This window comes from Typopeltis vanoorti, chromosome 5 (genome assembly GCF_054136105.1).
Source record: "Typopeltis vanoorti isolate ZY-2024b chromosome 5, IOZ_Tvanoo_1.0, whole genome shotgun sequence".
In the NCBI taxonomy this organism is placed as follows: domain Eukaryota; kingdom Metazoa; phylum Arthropoda; class Arachnida; order Uropygi; family Thelyphonidae; genus Typopeltis; species Typopeltis vanoorti.
The window spans coordinates 48,978,634-49,003,211 of record NC_143553.1 but is presented as its reverse complement, the minus strand read 5'-3'; the positions used below and the strand labels follow the sequence as shown (position 1 = coordinate 49,003,211).

Below are 24,578 nucleotides of genomic sequence, written 5' to 3'. Positions count from 1 at the left end.
TGTAATTGACGAAATAGCAGGACTATGTGTTCGAAGAACCCCGAGAGCTCTCTGATCCATGACTATCAGAAAGACGCTAACATGATGACGCATTCGTATTGATGCTGTGCATCTATTCTCAAGCTTGGATACTCTGCACATGTACATGCATGTGTATTTCTTACAACTGAAAACAGGTACGCTATGGAGAATAATAAGATTTTCTGAATTTATTATACCATAAAGATTTAGGGATCTCTCTTACTCTATCTAGAAAATTATGTCTATTAAATGGAATTGGAGTTTCATGGCTAAACATTTTTAAGCTGTAAAAGGAGTTTCATCCATAAAAAGATCTCTGGAAGTCAATATTTCTAATGTCGAGTTTACTTTCCTACAATTTCTTAAAGAAGTCCTTCAATTTCTATAGCTATATAAGTTAAACATATTTGGTCGTTTGAATCCCTAAGTCCGTTCTGTCACGCGAACGTGTAACCTTAGCTACTAGATTGTTTACAACGTTTTTATGTTCCTTTCAATTTGCATTTACTAGGATTTTTTATACCTTTCCGTCAACGCCTTGAAAAAGCTAGACAGTTTAGTAGTGAAACTGGTAGGCAAAGAATGTAAGATGTTTGTACGCATTACAATATGGTCAGTATTAAAACAATAAGTTTGTATGTTCTATAGCTATAATTGAGGATAACATCCTTGGAGAGATAATATACGATGAAATTGCCTTTCTTTCTTCTTACATTATGAGATCGATTTCTATTAGAAAATATCGAGCCAAGGTTAAGTTTTGACTTTCGAAACTTTTCATGTGAAAATCAAAAAGTAATACGAATCTGAATCCCCATTCGTTTAAAAAAAAAAAAATATATAATTTACATAAAATCAGATAATATTATTACTACATGTCTTCGCTAATGTTCAAGGTACATTTTACATCCAATCTAACATGAATATTAATTCACATATTAAAGTTTTACTTTACTCAATATAATTAAATTAAAATAATTAAAATTTTTATTTTCCATTCATTTTAATTTGTTAATATTTTTATTTTATTGATTTAAATATCCCCCCCTCCTTTTTTTTTTTCTCGTGATACCCCTATTTCTCAATTTTGTAAATCTTGAGAGTTTCATACGTTCTTTACCACAACGAAGTAACTGTCAGAAAATTATTGACTTCCATTTTAAACATTCCATTTTAGTAATATTTATTATGAAGATATTACAAAGGCTGTTTAGTTAAAGGAATGTTTCAACACAGATAATTAAGTATCTTTTTTGTTTTGTTTCAAATATATGCATAAGCTGATTTTTTTTTCTTGAGACTATGATAAAATTTTTATATTTTTGATTATTTTTTTATGAGGCAGTGTTCAACATCTCTATCAGAACGGTAGTAGCCATTTTCGAAGATGGCAACCTTCTGATGGTGGCGGTTTGTCCTGATAATGAGAAGACCGACGTGAAAACTTGAGAGCTGGAATTACGCAGTCGCTAGTCTAACATTGGTTATACTGAAGTCATCAGAGAAGAATGTAAAAGCATTGATTGTAACCATAGCAACATGAGATGAAGGTCATCGGGAAGATATTTTAAGAAAAACGGACCAATGCCAGTTCTTCGGTAGTTCCAGTGAAGTTGGTTTAAAGGTTCGTGCTTTTAACTAATATGAAGTATAATGTCTTAGTAAGAATTCCAACATTCTGTTACAAAAATAAATAAATAAAATATATATTATTTATTTCACGAAACACATGATATCTCGATAACTTAGGATAGAAAGTTTGTCCCCCCCACATGACAATCTAATCACTGGCTATCCTATAAGGTCTCTATCTCTATAAACAATTACAAGGGTACTTTTTCTAAAGAGATTTATACTTGCACTTATTCCACTACACCATACTACTTCGTGTTTCGTTGACTGTAGCTGTTACTAGTGCTCGAGGCTCAGTGTATCTACTTTGCTTTCTTAAATTAATGTTCGCAGTTTAAATCGCTGTGCTCAGTTTATATTTTAACCTTCGTTCATCATCCAAAACTGAATGAAAATGAACTCAGCCAACATTTTAATCACGGGTGCTAATCGTGGATTGGGTCTGGAATTTGTTCGGCAGTTGGTACAGCTAAAGCCATCCCCCAAGCATATATTCGCTACCTGCCGCAAACCTCAAGATGCCAAAGTAAGTTAGAAAAATTTCATCAGTCGCTTCTGTTTATTTTTCGTTGTCTAATTTGATGTGAAAAAGAAAACAAATGTTTACAGGTTCAGCATGCAACATATATCACTAACCCAGGCCAATACATTATGCTTGTCAACACGCTAACAATATAGATTTAGGGAAAATAAATTTAATTTTTGGAGATTTCTTTAACACTGACCAAATACCTTAGTGTCTTTAAAACTCATATACCAATCCCGTACTATCTGTCGATTGAAAACTTACGTTCTACATAAAAGTGCTTTTAGACATGCAAAGACTCGAAGCCTTTCAAAGAAATTATCTCCCCTATCGCGATGGATCCTGCGCTTAATGTTTATTAAGGATATTGCACGATTGGAATGGTGGTAAAGGAACTTAAAATACCTGAATGGATACGTCAGATGAAAAGTTTTAACCACTGCTGTTCGAGAGGTTCGACGCAACGCACGCTGATTCAACTGTGTCTAAGTTTTTCTTATTGTTTTTTCTTTTTTATGATGATGATCATCCCTTTCACGAGAGGAAGAAATATGCCAACATATTTCTTCATGAAAACAGAGGAAAACGTTTTTTGAAACTCGGGGTCTTAAGAATTTGTCTATAGTTATTCAGTCCTTTTAAACCCATTGCTGTATTTTCGTTTGGTGTGAAGTTTCCAATAAATCACTTTTAATCCGATAAAATACAAGCACAACTTCTAATTAACAAACTATAAAGCGCCACCAGGTGTCAATATTATAAAACGAATGTATTGTTTCATAAGTTGTGTTGCCACCACCATTTAGATCAGGGATGCACAAACTTGTTAAGGCCGAGGGCCGCATAGTTCCACATAACTTATTTTTCGGAGGGCCACCAAAAAAACCTTGAAAGTTATCTACCAAATATTGTTTATTTCATTTATACCTATCATAATTGTTACAAAAAAGGTAATAATAAAAAGTAAGTGAATTTAATTTAATGCGTGACATTGCATTGATTTGACAATTGTTTTGATATTTAGTAGCCCAAACTACCAAAACTTTGATAGTTTTGGCTACTACATTTGATTTTTGTAGTAGCCAAAACTCGAACCATTGTTCGAGTTTTGTAGTAGCCAACCGCAAAATTGATTCTAAATTTTCATCAGTCAAGCGGTTCCTAGTTTTCGATTTGCTAATATTCATGACTGAAAAAGTTTGTTCACAAATATATATGTTGAGCAAAAAAGGCTTTCACATTTTAATGCATTATCTAGCAACAATTTATAATTGTTTTTATCGCCACAACGATAGAAGTTTAATAAATTGCCTTCGTTAAATTTATTTCGCAGGCTCTCATCGTTTTGAATGTCGATGAGTTCAAGCTGTGCTGATTCGGATGCATTTTCGGACAAAATGGCAAAAGGATTGCCATATAAATCTAGCACGGGTGTCACTTTTTTAAAATCAGAAAACCGATCCTTGAAGGCTGATATCAAGTTATCAATCTTTACAACATACACAGTTTTGAAGTTGGCTTTGAACTTTTCAGAAACTTTCTTATAATTAAGAAAATGGATGTAATTCCCTGACTTCAGTTGGATTTGAAATAGATTTAACTTGCACAGAAAAGACAAAATGTGGCCGTAAAGTTGAGTAACCAATTGATCTTTGCCCTGTAGTCGCGTATTTAAATGATTAATAATGTCAACCAGAAAGGCTAAGTCACATAACCAAACCGGATTTTTTTATGTCAGGGACGTTTTTGTTTTTTTCAGTCATGAAGATTTCAATTTCATCAATTAAATTTAGGAACCGCTCTAATGTTTGTCCACAACTTAGCTACCTCACTTCTGTGTAAAAAATTAAGTCACAATATTCACTTTCAATGTCTTCAAGAAACTTTTTAAATTGTCGGTGATTAAGGCCACGGGATTTTATAAAATTAATCGTTGAAACCACTACTTTCATGACATGTTCAAATCCAAGTTTCTTAGAGCACAAGCTCTCCTGGTGGATTATACAGTGGAATTGTATTAACTCATCGTCGTGCCGTCCCAAATGCTGTTTCAATAATATTACCAATCCAGAATTATCTCCTATCATGGAAGGAGCCCCGTCAGTCGTGATACCTGATAATTTTGTCAGATCTAAATCAATTTTGGAACACTGTGCTAAAAGCCAAGTGAAAATGTCATTACCTTTCGTTTGATCTGACAATGAACTCATTCCAATCAGCTCCTCACTTACCTCAAGCTCTTGCGTTATTCCACGTGAAAATATTAACAACTGGACTGTGGACGTAATGTCAGTTGATTCATCAATAGCTAATGAAAAATAGGCAAATTTCTTTGAATAAGATGTTAATTGGTCCTTTATATTTTCCGACATTGCAGTAATTCTTCTTTGCACAGTCATCCTGTTTAACTGAATTTTCTCAACATTTTTGGCTGATTCAGGACAAATTGTTTTTTAGCAGCTATCTCAAGGCAATCTTTAACGAAATCTCCGTCTGTAAATGGTCGGCACCTTTTTGCTATAAGGCGAGATATTTCAAAACTTATTTCTGTTGCGATTTCCGAATCTTAAATAGGTTTTATAAACATCACTTGCTGACCTGTCAATTCTCGTTTCAAAAATGAAATCTTTTGTTTACTTAGTTCTTCGGATAGATTTGAAAATGTAGAATGCAGACTTTCATAGTGTCTCCTTATATTGTATTCTTTTGGTATGGCTACAGCACTTTTGCAAATCAAGCACACGATATTATTAAACGAATGCACAAAACCATATTTTTCGGTCCAGTTATCCTGAAACTGCCGTTTTTCATCCTGTAGTTTGCGTTTCCTACTTGGCCCTACTTTATCCATTGTATAATTTATTTTTTTACCGTTTCCTAGGGGTGATAATTAATTGTAGCAACCGCACCTACGAAACCAAAATACACATATTACAAATAGACGAATTATAAAATTTGTTAACATTATTACTAACCGATTATCGTAAGTAGACAGGCAATCGTGACGTCACAGCTACTTTGCTTTGCGCATGTACCATTTTTAAAAATTACCTATCGTGTAACTGGTTAAAGTTAAAATAATACACGGTGAGGCGGGCCGCCAGCAAATCAACGGAGGGCCGCGGTCTGTGCATCCCTAATTTAGATGGATAATTATCCATCTAAATTAGGGATGCAGAAAAATTATAATTTTTCTAAAGTATTTTCAATCATCTGCTATACAGTATTCATCATAGCTATAGCGTTCTAGAAATTCATTTATCATCATTCATATAATTTTATTTTAAGTACACTTTTATTTATAATTGTTTCATTTATTATTAATTAATTGTTTTATTTTATTTATGATTGTATTTATTCTTCACGAAAGCAAATGTGCATTTTTTTCTCAATTAAATATTGTGGCGAACAATTTAGCTGTAATTATTAACACACTTTTGTCTAAAATAATTTAATTTTTCTTCAATATGAAAATATTTTTCATAAATAGGAACTGCAGTCCATTGCCAGGAATGCTCCAGCTGAAGGGAAAGTTCACATATTGCAAATGGGTAGGATTCAATTTCCAAATTAACGGGGAAAATTCCTTGAGATAAGTTTAACTTAAGAAATAAAAATTTCTCTATTTCTTAATTATGAATTTTGTAATTGCAGACGTTGATAACCAAGAAGAAATATCAAAAGCAAGAAAAACAATTGAGGATGTCGTTGGAGAACGTGGACTGCATTTAGTGATCAATAATGCAGGAGTTATGCATGCTATTGAATTTCCGAATATTACTGCTGAAAACTTGAATTATCACCTTAAAACAAACACTGTTGGCTCTCTGATGGTGGTTCAGGTACGTCATATACACAAATATTATTTATTTATGCACAAATAAATATTTAAAATATAACTAATAATAGTTTCAAAAGGGAATATGTGGAGCTCCTTTAGCCTTAAAGGAGACAGTGTGAAAAAAGTTTCCATCGTTCAAAACTTCGCTGATAGTGAGCTCGAACAATCAATGAACAAAGGCTTTTCAGGAGAAAGCGAACACGGCGCCTTCTCGTGGGGAATAAAGCCTCATTCTTGTATTATTATTTTAGTGACCTGGACGGTCGAATTTTTGAGATCACAGCTAAATACTCTAGTTTCCGGGAGGGGAACAAAATGCGGAACTGCTCAGAACGGTCCTCAAAAGGGACTAGAACAAAGAAAAAACTTCTAGTCGGCGAGTAGAAATTGTTTTTTTTTCTTTCGGCCCGTCAGAAGAGGTGGTAATTTTCAATTTCCACAGGGAAACACAAGGTATTTGCATAATTTAAATATCATTAGAAAGAATAATGGTTGCATATTTTGCAACATTAGAAGAAAGGTTGCATATTGACTGACAATTCTTATCGCACTTTGTTCTCACTTTTTTCTCCATCTACCCATAGACGATGCTGCCTCTTTTAAAGAAAGCAGTCAAGTCATCTGGAATTACGGGAATGTGTTGCTCGAAGTCAGAAGTTGTCAATATGTCTTCTGCTCTTGGTTCGATTGAAAATACCAACGTAATTCCATTTCCCGCATTATCTTACAAAATTAGCAAGGTAAGTTTCCTAAAAGAGACACATTCAGAGAAAATAAAGGTATATTCTCTTTCCACATGATAAATATGATAAATAAATTTTTATAACACGTATTTTATAATATTGCAATGCTCATTTTCTGCCATAAATTAGTGAAATCCTTTTCCATTCGTGATTCTAAGTTTATAATAATACTTGTTACTTTAATATTTTTCTTTATTCAGGCGGAACTGAATATGGCTATGAGGTCAATCGCCAATAATCTTAAAGATGAGAACATCCTTGTGGTGATGATGTGTCCTGGTTGGTTGAAGACGGACATGGGGACTGCCGAGGCTGAATTACAACCAGAAGACAGTATAAGATCACTGATTTCGACTATCTCAGCGTTGGACGAAAGTCATCATGGAAGATATTTCAACAGAAATGGAGAGCCAATTCCTTGGTAGTGTCGGTTTTTGTACAATTCAGTTGTCAATAAAATCACCGAATGTTAATTTTATTTTGTTTACTTATTTGCTCTTGTTATCAGGAAACATATCATTCACTTACCCTTAGAGAAAAGTGCAATATTCAAATAGTTAAATTTTTAATTTGAATTCCATTAAAAGTAATTACGAAGTAGCTGTTGTTAAAGATGATGGAACATGATAATGAGGAAAGACAAATTTTATTTTTGGAAGGTTAGACACAGACATTGATAATACTCTCATTGGCATGATTATTAAAAACCCTAGAAGTTCACGCACATTTAAATTACTTACATCAATATCTTATTTTTCTTGGTAGCACAAAATATCAGTGTGCATTGCAGTTCATTAGGAGATCACATTCACCGAATTTCATTGCTCGATGCTAATGAACAGTTACACATTCTTACCAAAATATCTCTTTACGATTCTTCCAAAATCTCTAAAAACCAGGTGAATAAATCCAAATATAACATTTTCTTCCCTGATCCAAGAGATTATCGAACAAATTGACTTCAACTGTCAAATGAGGAATGTAAACATTAGTTTACATAAGAGATATTAACCAAACAATACTCGAGATTATTTAAATATTTATTTAAAAATGATATTCAAATATGTTGCACGCTTGCCATATAAATTTTTCATATTATCAAATAAATTTAGGTATCGCAACCGAAATAAAGTATCACAAACATGATTTTAGTTAACCGATCACTCTGTGTGCAAATGTTGCAGTGAAAGAGGTACTAAAACTAATAATAATAATAATCTTGCGTAGCTAAATCTATTAACTCAGCCTTGAGAAAACAAATAAAAAAAGAAATAGATTAAAGGCAACCCTTCCAAAGCATTCCAGAATCACTTCACGAATATAGTTTCAGTTCCAAACTCACTGATTTCGGTTCCATCCCCCACTGCGGAAAATCGCACGCGCTTTGTCTAAAAGAAACTAAAATTCCAGCCATTCTAGCACTACTCTTCACATAGATTTTTATTGACAGTTTTCAGCTAAGAAACTGCACTTTTTATCATTCTTTACTGAAAAATCTCATAACCAAATGTCATCTGTCGCTCACTAGCCATTCCAAAGATTTTGATTTTCTTTAACGAAGGTGCCTTCCTTGGATATTTTAATATTGACAACTCCAACTTGTTTTCCTTTTTTTTTTTTCAATCGCACTTATCCATAAAACATAGATGTCAAGACGTTTGCTATCACGAATATTTAACTCATATTGTTTACAACCTACTAGAATATCAGACATCCCTAACTACTCCCCAAACACACTCTACCCCATCCTCACTAACGACTCTTCGAAGTATACTGGTGATGTTCTTTTCCTAAGCAGTTCAGATTAGAATGACACGTTTATTTATTCTCTTGTGAAAAAACACTCATACAGTTACTCTCATCTTGTCTGATATCGTAAGACTGCCAAATACGACTATCTTCGTGCTTTCAATTCATTTATTTGGACTACAGTCTTCGATTTTTTGATCAAAGCATTTTCACGAAATGCATCACTATAGTATTCCACTTTAAAATCCAAGAAGTTTTGCAAGTAATTTGTTAAGGAGCCTCCGCACCTTAGTTTCAATGATCTCATTTGGTTAAAAAGATGTAGTTTCTAATCCAGTCTTCGACGCAAAGAACATTAGCAGGGCTTTTCAACTGAGGATGAATTATCCAGTGTCATACAGATGTAGCAGGTTTCCCATTTCGGATATTAGGTTTTTTCAGCCTCCAAAATAGGCATTCTGGCCAGAAGAATACACACAGTTTACAGGCATGGTGCACAATGCAAATTGGATTAATTGTCATATCATAAGCTGCAAATCAGGTTTCTATGAAGCTAAGTTAATTTATCTCTGATAGGCCATTGGACGTAATACGAAAAGAGAAAATAAAGATGGTGATATTCCAAGATAATAAAAGAAAAGAGGTATGCATATCACAGGTTTCAAGGAAATCTCCACTTTTTCAGTTTATAATAAAGTCCAAATTAGATACAGTTAAACTATGAGTACACCTAAAAGTTACTTTTTAAGTGCTAAAAAGCAAGAAACGTGCATCTTGTATAAATGGCAGTCATACGTTTAGGTCTTTTCCCCAAAACTATTGGTATTAGCTGTCTCTTTTGTCCAATCGTTTCCCTACCTCTTTTGCATCTAGTTGAGTCCAATGCATTGTTACTTGTAGAAAAAGCCGATCGCTTTTCATCTAATTCTTGCAGAGACGAGGTTGATAAGTGTCTTATCTTTCCATCTCCAAGTCACACAACTCCTCTCACCCCCTTTGATTTTTAGCCACAAAGAAAGCAGAATAATCTTTTCCACAATGAATACCAAAACTTCTTTTGATGGCAGTTCTCCGATTGCAATGAAGGTTTGTTCTCCATGGAAAACTACTGTTCTGAATCTCCTTTTTTTATTTATATTCCACTGCCGTCTGTCATGCAACTTGCAAATTAACACATGTCGACTCATAAGAAGAGTGAGAGGTCTTTGCCAACTAATTGCTGTCCAATTTCACGCTCTTTGATTCTTTTTGAAGTAATGGAAAACATCATTAACACTCAACTTTTGACTGCCTTGAAGCTTCCAACTCTTGCTTATGTTACTCACCTTTGGTCAAATGCCATAGAAAAGTATGTGGAATCTCCAATGACTATTCTATGTTTTCTAAGGAATTTGAGGGGTTCTACCCAGAAACATATTAAGAAAGCTTCCACCATATGATCAATCTACTGGATTATGCATTCTGACTGGATATGATGGCTAAGTTTTTAAACATTCCACAAAATTCTGATCATTCGCCTATTCTTTTCTTTCCGTATATCAACGAGCTTGTCCATTTGACTACAAATTCAATTCATGATTTTGTTAAAGACAATACACTGAGCTTGTTTTTCTCATTTAAGCCTTCCACTATCCAAACCGTAAATATTTCCAGAATGTGATTTTGAGCAATCCTAAATCCTCCAACTCTCTAAACAAGATGAAGTTTCCCTTCTTGGGATTACTCTAACCTCAAATCTCTATTTGAATAATCATGGGATACATATAATCTCCTCAGCATCAAAAAATTAAGGAACTACTTGACCTCTGAATGCCTGTTAAGTTGTTCATATGACATAACCATCCTCGAGTATCTGAATATTGTTCTCACATCTGGTGGTTATGTCCTAAGAGCTCCCAAAGATACTTCATTCGATTCAAAAGAAAGCAATTAGTTGATTAATTGCCACCTTGCACAATTCACTCCTCCCAGTCTCTTTTTATTTTTACATTTTTTTGCAGATATTTGCTTGTTAATTATTCATCAGAATTGGCACCAATAATTCTCTAATCTTTTGCTAATACACGTATAGAAGTAATTTAAAACATCTTCACAGTATTTCATATCAAAACCCATCATATTTATTGATATCTTGTATTTGGGAATGGTCTTCTTTTTATGTATTCCCTTTAAAATCCAAGTCAAGCTTTTTTCCCCCCCGTTAACTGTGTACCCATTTACGGTACTAGTATACTTTATACTATATATATTGAATATCATTTCGTGGATGGAATTACCAGAGAAAAGTATCGTTCAAGTTCTAAGCCTATAATATATTAGTATTTAGTCCCTTGAATGGGCTTTGGATAATTTTTTAAATTTTAAAGCCTTTAAGCAAAGTGAAGGTTTCATCACATCGGATATCAACAACAATCTTCTACGTAACGAATTTCACATACGCCCGTGCTGATGGTGGAATTCGAATGAACAGCCTGTTTGTTCGAGAATGGGCTAGCTGAGAGATTAGTCTTGGGCAAAAATCAGCTGGAAAACTGTGAAGGATTTTATAATAAAAGCCATCGTATATAGAACATTGATTACACTTTTGTGTTAAAGCATTCTGAACATGTTTATTAAGTTTCAAACTAATTCTGAGACAGTTTAAACCAGTGAATTTGAGAGAAATTGTTAATATAGATTACTTCAATGGTCAGCGTGGGACATTTTCCTTAACATTTCGAAAGTTGAATATATTTTAGAAATTAACCAGTTAAATGTAGTATGGGATTTATGTTCGAACAAAGCAACATAAGTATCAGTAAGTGTGGCATTGCAAAAATATGCAGAAAGTTTGAGGACAGTATTTCTAAATAGGATGTATTCCCGATCTCAGGATTATGGCTCCAGGATTAAGAAAGGTATAGTCCCTTTGTCAATTTGAAGAAAAATTAAAACAAATATATTTCCGCTATTATTCCGAGAAACTACATACGTTTAGTTTTATTGAGGAAACACAAAAAGCTTTAAACAAGCCAATCTAAAATTATTTTTGAACTTGTCTAAAGCTCTACAGACATATTATTCTCATCCAGTAAGGGTATTTTCGCACAAAACACCTTTTTTTTTTAACACAGCATTGACGGACTACTGGAGTAGATGAACTGCTAGAAAATTGTCTATAGTCTCTTAAGCACTGTTTCCAGTGATTAACTGATCCCTTTCCAGCAAAGGGTACTAATACTGCGTTGTTATTATTATTATTATTAGCAATTAACTCTAGGTATACAACCCTCCGTGAGAGGAACCGAACAAAAATTGATTAAGAAATCAACCTACATCGATCAATGATCAAAGAAAACCGAGTAGTTGTCAAAATTTGGAGACTGATAATATCATTTGGATTAGTGAGAAAGGTATAGGTTTACTCGAGTCCAGGGTCTCTGCAGCGACTACGAAGAACATACCAACCAACCAATGCATAAAGTAAGTACCTCTCCAACAATCCAGTTAAACCATACACAGCTTAGCCAATAAAGGAAACATGGCGTACTTCAACATCTCTTCAACATCTACAGCTGTAATCGCGAATACCATCTTGGGAGACAATATAAGATGAAATTGCCTTTCTTTCTTCTTACATTATCACTTGGATCGATTCTGTAAGATAAGAATCTGTTAGAAAATATCGAGTTTGACTTTTGAAAGTTCTAGAACATCAAAAAGTGATACAAAGCTGAATCCTTGTTCATTAAAAACGTCCGACAAAAAAAATAGGAAAAACTGTGTATACGTTCATGATTCAAGTCTTTTCTCTTATTATTCTAGTTTATGAGCCTGGGAGTGTTTGGATTCGCTATTATCAGTTACTTGAAAATTCGCGAAGAATGTGTGAGAACAATAAGAAAAGATTTCTGTATAAATAGATATATGTATCGATAACATATCTATTTTCTAGGATATATTTAATTAGGATAATTTAATTAATGATTCAACACCATGTAATATAATTTATAAAATCGTAGAATATTATTTTCGCTGATGTTCTTTGCCCATCGTCCATATAAGAAAATTTTCAGAAACTAGTATCTTCAACACTTCAGAAGTTTATGGACTTCTGTCATATCAACCCATTGTCCCTTGTTTATCGTATCTGCACTCTGCATTCACCTTACTTTCAGTCTGTCTCGTAATAGGTAACTTTTTAATTCTCCCCACAACTTCTTCATTCTCTCCAAACCCAGGAGACCAAACCTGCGCACAGTAACCAAAGTGTGATCGTATCAAGCGCTTGTAAAGAGGCAAAATAACTTCGTTATCCTTGGATATCGTTGTTCGACTCAGTATTGCTATTATCCTCTGAGTTGTATTCGCAATTTTTGCAATGTGACCCCAGAACTTCAATTTACAATCTACCATAACTCCAAGATTCCTAACCGAAACAGTTTCTTGTAGCATAATTGCACTAATATAATATAACGCTAATATAATATACCATTGGAAATTTAACCACGCCAAAGTCCATAACGTCACGTTTAATAATACTGAATTGATAACAATTATCGTTAACCCGCTTTTCAGTCTTATTCAATCATTGTGTAACCGCTAATTCCTTTTTTGGCGAAAGATTCATTCGATGATTTTCATTCCAATCAATTGTCGTTTTCGATTAATTGTTGTTCGATGAACGTTTTTGATTAATAATTGATTCAATTATTTTTTATTTATTTATTTTATTTTATGATAAATTGTTTTCGGTGAATTTTCTGCATACCCAGAAGTTACTGAAAACTTCGGTTATTAAGTATAATTTCTCTATTTACTATAATTATGTCTTAAAATGTAGTTTAATATTCTATTATTATTTATATATTTGTGTATTTATAAATTATATTTTATTATATTGAATACGGCATCCCATTTTAGTAATATTTATTATGAAGTTATTACAAAGGCTGTTTAGTTAAAGGAATATTTAAACACAGATATCTGCGTATCTTTTTTGTTTTGTTTTTTAAATATATTCATAAGCTGATTTTTTTGGGGGGGGGTTATGATGACATTTTTATATTCAGCATCTCTATCAGAACGGTAGCTGCCATTTTCAAAGACAACAACCTTTTTATGGTGATGGTTTGGCCTGATAGTGCGAAGACCGACGTGGAAACTTTAGAGGTGGAATTACGAGTCGCTAGTGTAACCGAGGTTATACTCATGTCACCAGAAAAGGCACTGAATGTAACCATGGCAACATAGGATGAAAGTCATCACGAAGATATTGTAACAAAAAAGGACCAATGCCAGTTCTTCGATAGTTCCAGTGAAGTCGGATTAAATGCTCTTGCTTTTAACTAATGTGAATAAAAATATCGCAGCAAGAATTCGAACATTCGCTTTTTTTAAAAAAATAGTGTTTAACTTGTAATTTTAAAAATATGAGTATTTATAAAAGTTCGAAACATGTTTTAAAAATTGAAGTTTAATTGGAAGAATCTAAATCTTATACGGTATTAAATTGCTCTTCACGAAACATATGATGATATCTCGATAACGAAGGATAATAGAAAGTTTGTTCGCCCACTTGACAACCTAATCACTGGCTATCTCTATCACGGTCAGAATAAACAATGACAAGCGTACTTTTTCTAAAGAGATTATGATACTTGCACTTATTACACTACAGCATACTACTTCGTGTTTCGTTGACTGTAGCTGTTACTAGTGCTCGAGGCTCAGTGTATCTACTTTGCTTTCTTAAATTAATGTTCGCAGTTTAAATCGCTGTGCTCAGTTTATATTTTAACTTCGTTCATCATCCGAAACTGAATGAAAATGAACTCAGCCAACATTTTAATCACGGGTGCTAATCGTGGATTGGGTCTGGAATATGTTCGGCAGTTGGTACAGCTAAAGCCATCCCCCAAGCATATATTCGCTACCTGCCGCAAACCTCAAGATGCCAAAGTAAGTTAGAAAATTTCATCAGTCGTCTTCTGTTTATTTTTTCGTTGTCTATTTGATGTCAAAGGAAAACAAATGTCTACAGGTTCAGCATGCAACATATATCACTACATGGGGAAACCTTAACCCGGGCTAACGTATAACTCGTATTTTTGTCAACTCGTTGACAAAATAGATTTATAGATTAATGATAATAAAAATAGATTAATGGATTTCATTTTTGGATCTTTCATTAAAACTGACCAAATAGCTTATTGTCTTTAAAACTCATACAAGAATGTTTAATTTTCTCTCCAAACTTTTCTGAAATATAATATTTAGTGTATATGATACGTCCATTCTTCCCCATCTGAGTCATGAGTCAGAATAGTTTTTCTCACAAGACCACTTCGAAAGTAGAAGTAGAAAATTTCTATTTTCGAAGTGAAAAGTATAAATTGTGGAGAGAGAGAGAGAGAGAGAGAGAGAGAATAAATGAATTTAATAGAGAGACTAGAAAGATTTTCATCCAAAAGATGTCAAAATCAGGAGATTACAAGTTCGATTCTCTTTGACATTAATATAATAGAGTGAACACGCGCCATCTTCGAGTAGAAATGAGTGAAAGACTAATTGGAGAAGTTGAGATGATTAGTTCTCGATGAAGTTGCATTTGGAATTTCAGTGAGGTAAATAAAGCAGGTGAGTTTTGCAAATTTCAGGTGGAAATGAAAATTATTAGGCATGGAACTGAACCGCATATACTTGAACTTGGATTTGAAAGTTTTCTGATCTTTGCTATTAACCGCTTGAGCCGAACACGTTTCCTATAAATTGTTTGAGTTTTGGTTTCCTTGTAGATATTAATATCACTTCATTTTCGCACCACCATTAATTTTTATAGTAAGGGGTCCACGCTTTATCACTATTTTGACGTTTTTCCTTCATTAATCCTTTGAATTTACTGTTTACTTCCAGGTTTTATGAATTCTGCTCGTCAGGGTATCTCAGGTTATTTTTACCAGGTGTGGAAGTGCAGTTCATCTCTTCTTGTGTTCCTGATCCCAGAAAGATGGCAAATCGCAATTTTTTTGGAATCAAAGTTGCATTTTTCTGCAAGCTTGCTAATTCATCCTTAAGTGTCTCGTCTATTCTCAGTGGACATCGAGGATGACGTCTTGTGTGTATCAAAAGTGATACAGTGCTCTTCCAGACTGTCAGTGCGCTTTCCGAGGTTGAACAATTTTTTACTCTACTGGAAAGTGGGCAGAGAAAAATAGCTGATTGGGATTGGCCAGAAATATTTTTACATCGATCTTTACAAAGCTCTAGCTCGCATGGGTCTGTTGAAAAAATCTCAAGTAAGATCCCTTTTTTGTTTCTTTGATGTCCGGCTTGCATTTACGACACCCTATCTTCGAATGATCATTCTGGGCCAGCGAGACTTGAAGCACTTTGTTGTCGCTGGCAGTTGTTGCCGCCATCTTTGTTTCAGGTAGAGCAATAGACATAATTGGATCCCGGTACGTTTTGTGCAGGGGTAAGTTAACGGTCGATATAAAAAGGGAGGAAACATGTTTTGAGATGCTCAGAATAGTTCTGGATTTTCCTTAAGGCCTATTGCTGTATCTTGATTTGGTGTGAAGTTTGTAGGAAATAACTTTTAAATACATTAAAGTGAAAACGAGTTCTTGACGTTCTCATTAATAATAATACTTAATTTTATTTTAATTTTACTTTTATTTATAATTGTATTTATTCGGCGTTTTTGAAGATACTATCCTAATTTTTCCTTAAAAGTTTTGTAGTTGAATTAGAAGCACAAATTTTATAAACTTATTTCAATTTGCATCATCCTGAAAGTATTTTACTGAAATAGGAACTGCAATCCATTGCCAGCAATACTCCACCTGAAGTCAAGCTCCATATACTACAAACGGGTAAGTTTGTTTCTAAATTAACAGAAATAAATAACCATGAGATAGTGTTTAAGATTTTTAGTTTTTTTATTTTTAATATAAACTCTGTTCTGATTTCTAATAAGGACAGATGGCGCTATCGAAAAATTATGAAACGTGTTCGAATATGTTAGAAATTATTCCATTAAATGCTCTTCTGTATGTATGCTTTATAGAGGTAACAGATATATTTCTAGTAGTACTAAAATAAACCTTTTAATTTCAAACTACTTATAAATGTTGTAATTGCAGACGTTGCTAACCAAGAAGAAATATCAAAAGCTAGAAAAACAATTGAAGATATCGTTGGAGAAAGCGGATTGAATTTAATAATCAATAACGCAGGAGTTATGCGTGCTATTGAGTTTCCGAATATTACTGCTGATAATCTGGATTATCACTTTAAAACGAACACTCTTGGCCCTCTGATGGTGGTTCAGGTAAGCGTAATATTATTAAAAGCATTAAAATATCAACTTTCAACTAAAGCATTTCGATTTAATAATATTTATTATTTATTATTATTTAATTACAGAAATATATCCACAAATATTATTTATTGATACACAATTAAATATTTAAAATATAGCAAATGATTAATATTTTAAAAATATTTATTCCCAAACATTATTTATTAAACACGTAAATTCATTCATTATGTTAGTGAAATAGTCCATTTTAATGAAGACTGTAGCTCATTAAACTGAAGCTTCAACAATAATACCACACTAATAATGCCAAAATCCCCAAAACCATAGGCTAATGTACGTATTCATAGGTTCTTGAATACCAGAGCGTATGAGATGTACTAATTACTTTTTAATAACAAAGTTATTATCTCTGTATAACAAAATGGCTTCCTCTGTTGACTAACTTCATCAAATGTAACTCAATGCTTCTATGATGTAATAATCTGATTCAGTCACAGTGTCTACAGTAAAATGGATACGCCTGATACGGAGTTTTTACATGACTCAGGCTGGATATCGAGCAATATTAAACGTTCGTGCATCAAAACTGAAACCTTTCATAGAAAAAAAAAAACACTTTTAAGTTAAATTCATAATATTTTACGTATAGTTTGTGGAGATGGAGCAGTACGTCTCAGAACGGTGTCATGATGAGCGTGTCGCTTCCGTTTGTCTTGATAGATGTAGAGAATGGTTTGCAAATGCTAAAGTCAATTTTTTTATGAACAAGGGCCATTGAAATATTTCTTCAAAATAGAAACTGAATATAAATGTGCTAAACAGTTGAGTGAATCGAAGAATGAATAATTGCTTGCTCTTACGTGGAGTCAACAATTTTTAAGGATTTGCAAGGAGAGCTGCCCTGGCTATGAGAAGAGCAGTTAGTGTTGGGGCGGTTTTGTGTAGGATCAATACTTATCCGGAGACAAAGTGTTCCTAGAATCGAAAGAGAAAACTGTGCCGTGAAAAGACGATATCGTCTTTTCTAGTGATCTTATGCACTTTTCTCCAAGATCTCGAAATACTTGCTATGAACAAACGGAAACCAATAGAACCAAATTTTCTTTTTTCATTCATATTTATATTCAGATGTAGAACACTTTTGTAATATTCTTTCTTCCCTCGCACGCTTCAACAACATTCGAAGATACTGTATCTTGTAATCTTAGGGATGCTGAAACATAATTAGTCTGTATTTGTAGTTAAATACCAACAAACTTTAAATCCCGCAGGGAAAATCGTTTCAATACGGGTAACATTTCGTTCTTTATTCATTTTCACAGGGCATCAAGAGCTACATCATTAAAGAAATCCAACGTGTTTATTTTAACAGAATGGATATCACGAGATCAAATGGCGCGGCATCTGTACGGAAATTTTTGAAGCGCCACATATCATAATTATAATAGATTATTTAAGTCAAATTACTTTCAAATGAAATTCTTATTCTTCTCTTTGATGTAAGTTTTAGTTTACTGGATTCGTATCAACCATATTAATTTTTCTGATTGAGCATAGGCCTTAATAATATAGTAAAAATCAGCAGTTTTCCAAGTTTTATTAAGCAACGTAAATTTTCCGTTATATATAAAAAATCTATAACAGGTTTAAGTCCACAAAGAGATTGAACGAGGCCGTTTAGCCCTATACTTTTGAAGATGAGCGGGCAGACAATATTTAACCTTAGCTGCCACTGATAGCTTGCCCAAAACTACGAATGCTTTCACACGCATCCAGAAGGAAGATTGAGCATTCTGTAGGCAATAGCCACAAACGCATGGTCGCTAATACTATATATTATTGTATGAGATAATGTGAGTTCTACGGTCGCTTTTCTTATGTTGCTGGATTAATAAGTAGACTTTCTGGGAGGGAAAACCCTCCTTACCTGTGCCAAACATCGACTAACTTGGGAACTGGTAGAAAAAATGCTTATAAAAATTTCTATAGTGGACAACTAAACTATTACCCTGTTCCACTCTAAGATTGCAGGAAATCATCACTTCCTTACGAAAAACAGCCAATTCCACAACAGAAAATAGTCCCTTCTTAGGACGCAATTAAAATATCGTTTGGATATAAAATTATGAGCGTGTTTAGTCTTTTTTAAATTAAACAGAACGTTTTAAAAATTAGATTACGACTCCAGATTTTTTATTCGAAATTCGCAAGGGAAAACATCGACGAGAAAGTCATTAAATTTTAACGAACGTTTACGTGAAGCTGAGAGTTTCACACCATGGCAAGACCAAGGAGGAGAATGTAGCGAAAAATGAGGTGAAAAAAGCAGTTCGAATGGATAACGGATAATATGAAATGGTTAGAAGCCCAATGCAATGATACAGAAGAGTATTATGGAGAGCATAAAACAAAGGAGGTATACAAAATGATTAGAATCATTAATAGAGTTAGCTGACCAGAGTTTCAGAGGAATCATCTTCAGTGTGAAAGCCGATAAAAAGATATTGCTCCTGCTGAAGACAAACCCCCAAAAGCTGCTACAATGGGAACTTGAACTCGGCCAATCCAGTGCAAAGCACTCGACCACCCTAATATTTTACGACTTCGTTCGGCGTGTCATACGCTAAAAAAACATTGACAAATGTTGTTTCGAACAAGCTGATTGCTGAGGTCAACATTGATCCCGATACGCCACAGATATCAACAACGACGCTTTATCGGATGATGGAAGATCTTGGCTTCAGGTACATAAAACAGCGACGTGCATCGGCCTTCATAGCACAAGAGAATGTAATTGCTTGACGACATCGAAACCTTCGAGCGAGGAAGAATATGTACCTTCCTTGCGGTGTGCGGGCTGCAATCTTAAAGTACAACAGTGCATAATTGAACCAACAATGTTCTTTCTTTCTTCTGGCAGTCTAGCATTCTGGAATCAAACACCATTTTCACAGAGCAACCCTAACACCCATTTCTCCTATTTAAATACCATTAGCAAAAATAAAGGTTGACAATATTCTAACAAATATATTAATACTAGTTTAAGTATAGTTTCTGGGAAATTCCCATGCTACTCCTCTTAAAGACTATTAATATAATTAACGGCTATTTAGCCTGTTTTTGTTTAGGAGTGTCCCCTATATTTAATACATTGGCTAACATAACTTAAAAAGGGGTATATATATATATATATATATATATATATATATATATATATATATATATATATTTTAGGGCATTATGGGCGAGTATAGAAAGAAATTATGGCAGAATAAAAAATGTGGAAAAATTTGTACATACCTTGTTTTTGGTTTAAAGCTGCCTTCTAAATCCAAGCTCTTGCTGAAAGGTTGTATGTAAACGGGGGGGGGGGAGAACATGGGGATGTGTTTGAGACACGGGAAATAAGTTTCGAAACCCGGGTTACTATTAATAATATATATATATATAAATATATATATATATATATATATATATATATATATATATATTATTTGTTGTAGGGAGAGGGGGGAAAACGAAGGGGAAGGGTATCCTTATGTGGAAACTTATGGGGAGGGGTATCCTTATATTACTACTGACTGACAATTGTTATCCCGCTTTGTTCTCATATTTTTTTCTTCATCTACCCGTAGACGATGTTGCCTCTTTTAAAGAAAGCAGTCAAGTCATCTGGAATTACGGGGATGTGTTGTTCGAAGTCAGCAATTGTCAATATATCTTCTATTCTTGCTTCGATTGAAAATACCAACATAGTCCCACTTCTCCCAGTTCCTTACAAAATTAGCAAAGTAAGTTCACTTATGTGGATGCAACTTATTTTTCTTATGCTGTTATGATTAAAACCACAAATAAAAATCGCATCAATTTGTGTGAACTAAATTTGAGAGATTTCATTTTTGACATAGTTATTTGAGACTGGAATGAAATAGGTCATAAGTACAATAGGTGTTGTACTTATGACCATCTTTGGATGGTCATAAGTACAACACCTATTGATCTTAATAACGAATTGTAGTCTTGATATTAATCATGTGATGTTAATTTCTGATTTTAACATTATGAACTGTCATTAGGTCAAGGTACCGTGTCTCTCAATTGCACGCTCTTTACTGACCAGTTAGTTGTTTTGAAGGATGAAAATTTCTAGTTTCCAACTCTTTCACCACTTCTGGGTGAAACAGGGCAATTCGTCTTCAAATGGGAAAGTAGAGAGAGAGGTTAAGGTATGACGAACCCTGCCTCAGGTCTTTGGTTAGAAATACCTGATACAGGGTTATAACCAGTGGGTTTTAACTATAGTGGGTATCGCTAATACCGACTTAGTTAATTTCCTTGGAACAAGCATATATTCACAATGAAGATATATACATCAGAAATAGAATATAAATTACATTTTTATTGTCTTTATACTTTGAATATTTATATTTTTATTCGTAATATTTATATTTGTAATTTATATTCTCTTTCTATGTGATAAATACACATACCAGCCACTGAATTAGAAATATTTATGCAGATATACGTAAACGCACTTTGAACGTGTATGCAAAATGATTGGTCAGGAGGTTATCGCTTGTTCTAGGCAACTATTTAAGAATGCAGCTCGTCAGTAATCGTCAACAGTGTTGATCACAATGAGAAAAAAAAATAAAAAGACCTTTCGTATCAGGCACCCACAATAAGTCCTTTAGGAAAGGACTTATTGTGGGTTCCTGTCTGACAGGATCGATTTTGAAAACAGCAGAGCCGACTGGTTTCTCAAAAAGTTAGATATCCTAGATCTGTAATCAGTGCAAAAAATAATCCACATTGCTTGTCCGGAAGGTGTAACGGTTGTCCTAAGACAGCCTGTCAGGAACGAGATCACCGTCATCTGAGAAGGCTTGTACGGACAAACAGAATTTACTCAGTGTATCAGTTGATCGAAGCACTTAATAAAAGCTGTTCCCGATCCACATCTCAGCAAATTATGTGCAGGAAATTGAAGGCGATCGGTATTCGCTATGGCATCCTGTACGGAAACCCCTGCTTTCTGCGAAGAACCAGAAGGTTCATCTGCAGTGGTGTCAGGAACAACGTGACTCGACACTGGAAGAGCCATGTTCTCCGAGTCACAGTACACCTTCACTGTATACTGACGTTAGACAGAGTTTGGCGGAGCCCCATGAAGCAATGAACCCAGCTTGCCTGGGTTCATTGCTTCATGGGGCTCTGCTAAATTCATTTCATTCAGTTCATTACTTCAATGCTAACATGTCCTACAATTGCATGGAACATGTTAGAAAGCAGATCCAGGAGCAAAGTCCTCTTCGGTCAAATCTGTGCCAATTAAAGGAATGTCTGGCTAACGACTGGTATGTTTTAAACACAGAATGCATCCGACACCTTGTGTAATCTATGCCAAACCGAATATGTGCTCTGATTTGGGCTGAAGGAGGCAACACGATATTAAATAAAAAGTTTCTAATTCGGTAGCCGATATGTGTGCAATAATTCAATGTTTATATTACATATTATTTTATGAACATTATAAATACCAAGCTTGTTTTCTGGTTAAACAACTAGTGGAATCTGTTTTTTTTTTTTTTAGGTTTGTAACGATATTTATTTAATGTTTTAATTTTTCGTTATTCAGGCGGCACTGAATATGGCTATGAGGTCAATAGCCAATAATCTTAAAGATGAGAACATCCTTGTAGTGATGATGTGTCCTGGTTGGGTGAAGACAGACATGGGAAGTGCCAGAGCCAGCTTAGAACCAGAAGACAGCGTAAGAGCACAGATTTCTACTATCGCAACGTTAGACGAAAGTCATCACGGTAGATTTATCAACAGAAATGGAGAGACAATTCCTTGGTAGTAGTAGTAGCCTTTCTTGTACAATTTAGCTCTCAATAAACTTCACAAATCCTTATTTTGTGCTGCTGTTGTTATCACAAAAGATATCATTCGAGAAAAATACATTCAAATAGTTAAGATTTTAATTCTTTTAAAACAATCAGGGTATGGATAACCCTGTGGAAACCGTTCGCATCCAAACCACTAGTCTGCCTGTAAAAAGATTGTTCCAAACACCGGTTTATATTCAAGTGGATAACTCAAGAAAATCGATTGCAGAAACTCACCCGAACAGTTACTTACTCTGAGCTAATTATTTATTTACTATTCTAATTTTATTAAGACTATAAAACTAATAAATATCCAATTAAGTTATAAAAGAAACTTTTTCACAGAGAAAAGAGTATATAGGAGACATTTCTTGTCCATGTTGATCATCTATTTCTGCATACCACTTAGCAAAACAGTTAATCTCATTAAGTGTTTGCATTGCATGATCACCTACGCAATTTATTCAGGAGTATAAAAACAGAAACTTTCAAGCATAACATGATTAGTCTTCATTCTTCTTCCCTGATTTGCGCAATAATATAGGAAATGGAAGGAAATATCAATAATTCTTAACCTGCTAAAGATAACTTATACCAAACAAATGTAGGGAATATTTAAAAATTTAATATTAAAAAACGATTTTTTTCAAATAATAAAATAAATATAATAAAATTTTCAAATAAAATTTCCATTTTATGTAAACTATACACTGTTTGGAAAGAAGTCAATAGACACCACAGTGTGAGGAACAAACAACAATGGCGCCCACCTTAATAAGATGTATGATCTCCTTCCGTTGTGACGACTGTGATGCAAAGAGCTTGGATTTCCAGTAGACATCCCAGTAGGATACCTGCAGCAATTCTACGGGGCATAATTTCCACAAGCGTGGAAAGTATTTGCCCCATTTCTTCCTGCAAACATATAATGGGGTCCTTGTCTGTTCTGGGGAACTTCCCTTGACCTCATTGGACTCTACAGTTCATCCCACAGATATTCATTAGGTTTGACATCAGGGCTCTGGGAAACCAGTCAAGTGTTGTGACTTTCATGTCCACAAACAATGCAGTTACAGCAGCAGCAGCCTTATGATAGTGCACTGTCTTGCTGAAAGAGACGATAGTCATTTCAGCAAAATAGCAGCAAGCAAACTATGAACACATCCCAAACTGACTTTGAAAATGCTAAATGCTTAGAACTTGTGTTTTCTCCAGATGATAGTCATATTTTGTGGTCTCTTGCCAATGCTATTGGCCTAACGTTTGTACAACCGTACCTCCACCTCTTTTGTAGCTCAGTCGATATTCATGATGCCTTCACTTGGGAAGACCTGCGCTTGAATCCCGTCTGAGATGCGGAGAAACTTTATCAGGTTTTTCAACTGAACTTGAGTTAGGAGGTCTCATATACAGAAATAGCAAGATCTTTCCTTCCAGAAACGTGCGTTTTCAATCTCCCATAACAGATAAATCGACCAGACGAACACTTAATTTATAGGCATAGCAGATAATGCAGATAGGATAACTGCTATATCGTATGCAATAATCAAGTTCTACAAGCCAAGTTACTTGGTGCCGAGATCATTAGACCCAACACGAGAAAGAAACAAGATTCTTGTATAATGTTCTCCTACAACACATAAATCATTCAATGTTGATTTTGATTTCTACCCGAAAGCGATCTGAAGGATCTTGTTCAAAATGGATGCAAAAATGTCCCGATGACATTTTCCCTTGAAGGGTTTTCTTCTAGTGTGAATTCATGTTCAGTGTTATCTTTTTTTTTAATCTACCCTATCCCACTGGTATTTATTCTTCGTCCCGGAAATTTGCACATATTCTCCCATTCCTCAAAAAGACAATTCCTGAA

At 34.2% G+C, this 24,578-nt stretch overlaps 1 protein-coding gene across 3 annotated transcripts; it reads left to right on the top strand.

The window, feature by feature from the left end:
* Window positions 1–410: 410 nt before the first annotated feature.
* Window positions 411–22,734, top strand: LOC150106386 (uncharacterized). 3 transcript variants are annotated; one of them, XM_090393108.1, is made up of 9 exons: window positions 411–1,645; window positions 5,670–5,730; window positions 5,834–6,021; window positions 6,605–6,760; window positions 6,964–7,184; window positions 16,328–16,368; window positions 16,639–16,826; window positions 20,453–20,608; window positions 22,456–22,734. In XM_090393108.1, the coding sequence occupies exons 2-9, from the start codon at window positions 5,727–5,729 to the stop codon at window positions 22,678–22,680; spliced, it is 1,179 nt and encodes a 392-aa protein (XP_090249234.1). In that variant the 5' UTR covers window positions 411–1,645; window positions 5,670–5,726; the 3' UTR covers window positions 22,681–22,734. The 3 variants fall into 3 exon arrangements, with proteins under 3 accessions (XP_090249234.1, XP_090249233.1, XP_090249235.1); XM_090393107.1 differs by having other exon boundaries at window positions 5,670–6,021; XM_090393109.1 differs by lacking the exon at window positions 5,670–5,730 and having other exon boundaries at window positions 412–1,645.
* The last annotated feature ends 1,844 nt before the right edge of the window (window positions 22,735–24,578 follow it).

Coding starts and splice junctions, on each gene's coding strand:
- LOC150106386 (XM_090393107.1), top strand. CDS start 5,815: ATGAATTTTGTAATTGCAGACGTTGATAACCAAGAAGAAATATCAAAA. Junction 7,185..16,327: donor AATGGAGAGCCAATTCCTTG/GTAGTGTCGGTT, acceptor ATCCATTGCCAG/CAATACTCCACCTGAAGTCA. Junction 16,827..20,452: donor GCCCTCTGATGGTGGTTCAG/GTAAGCGTAATA, acceptor ATCTACCCGTAG/ACGATGTTGCCTCTTTTAAA.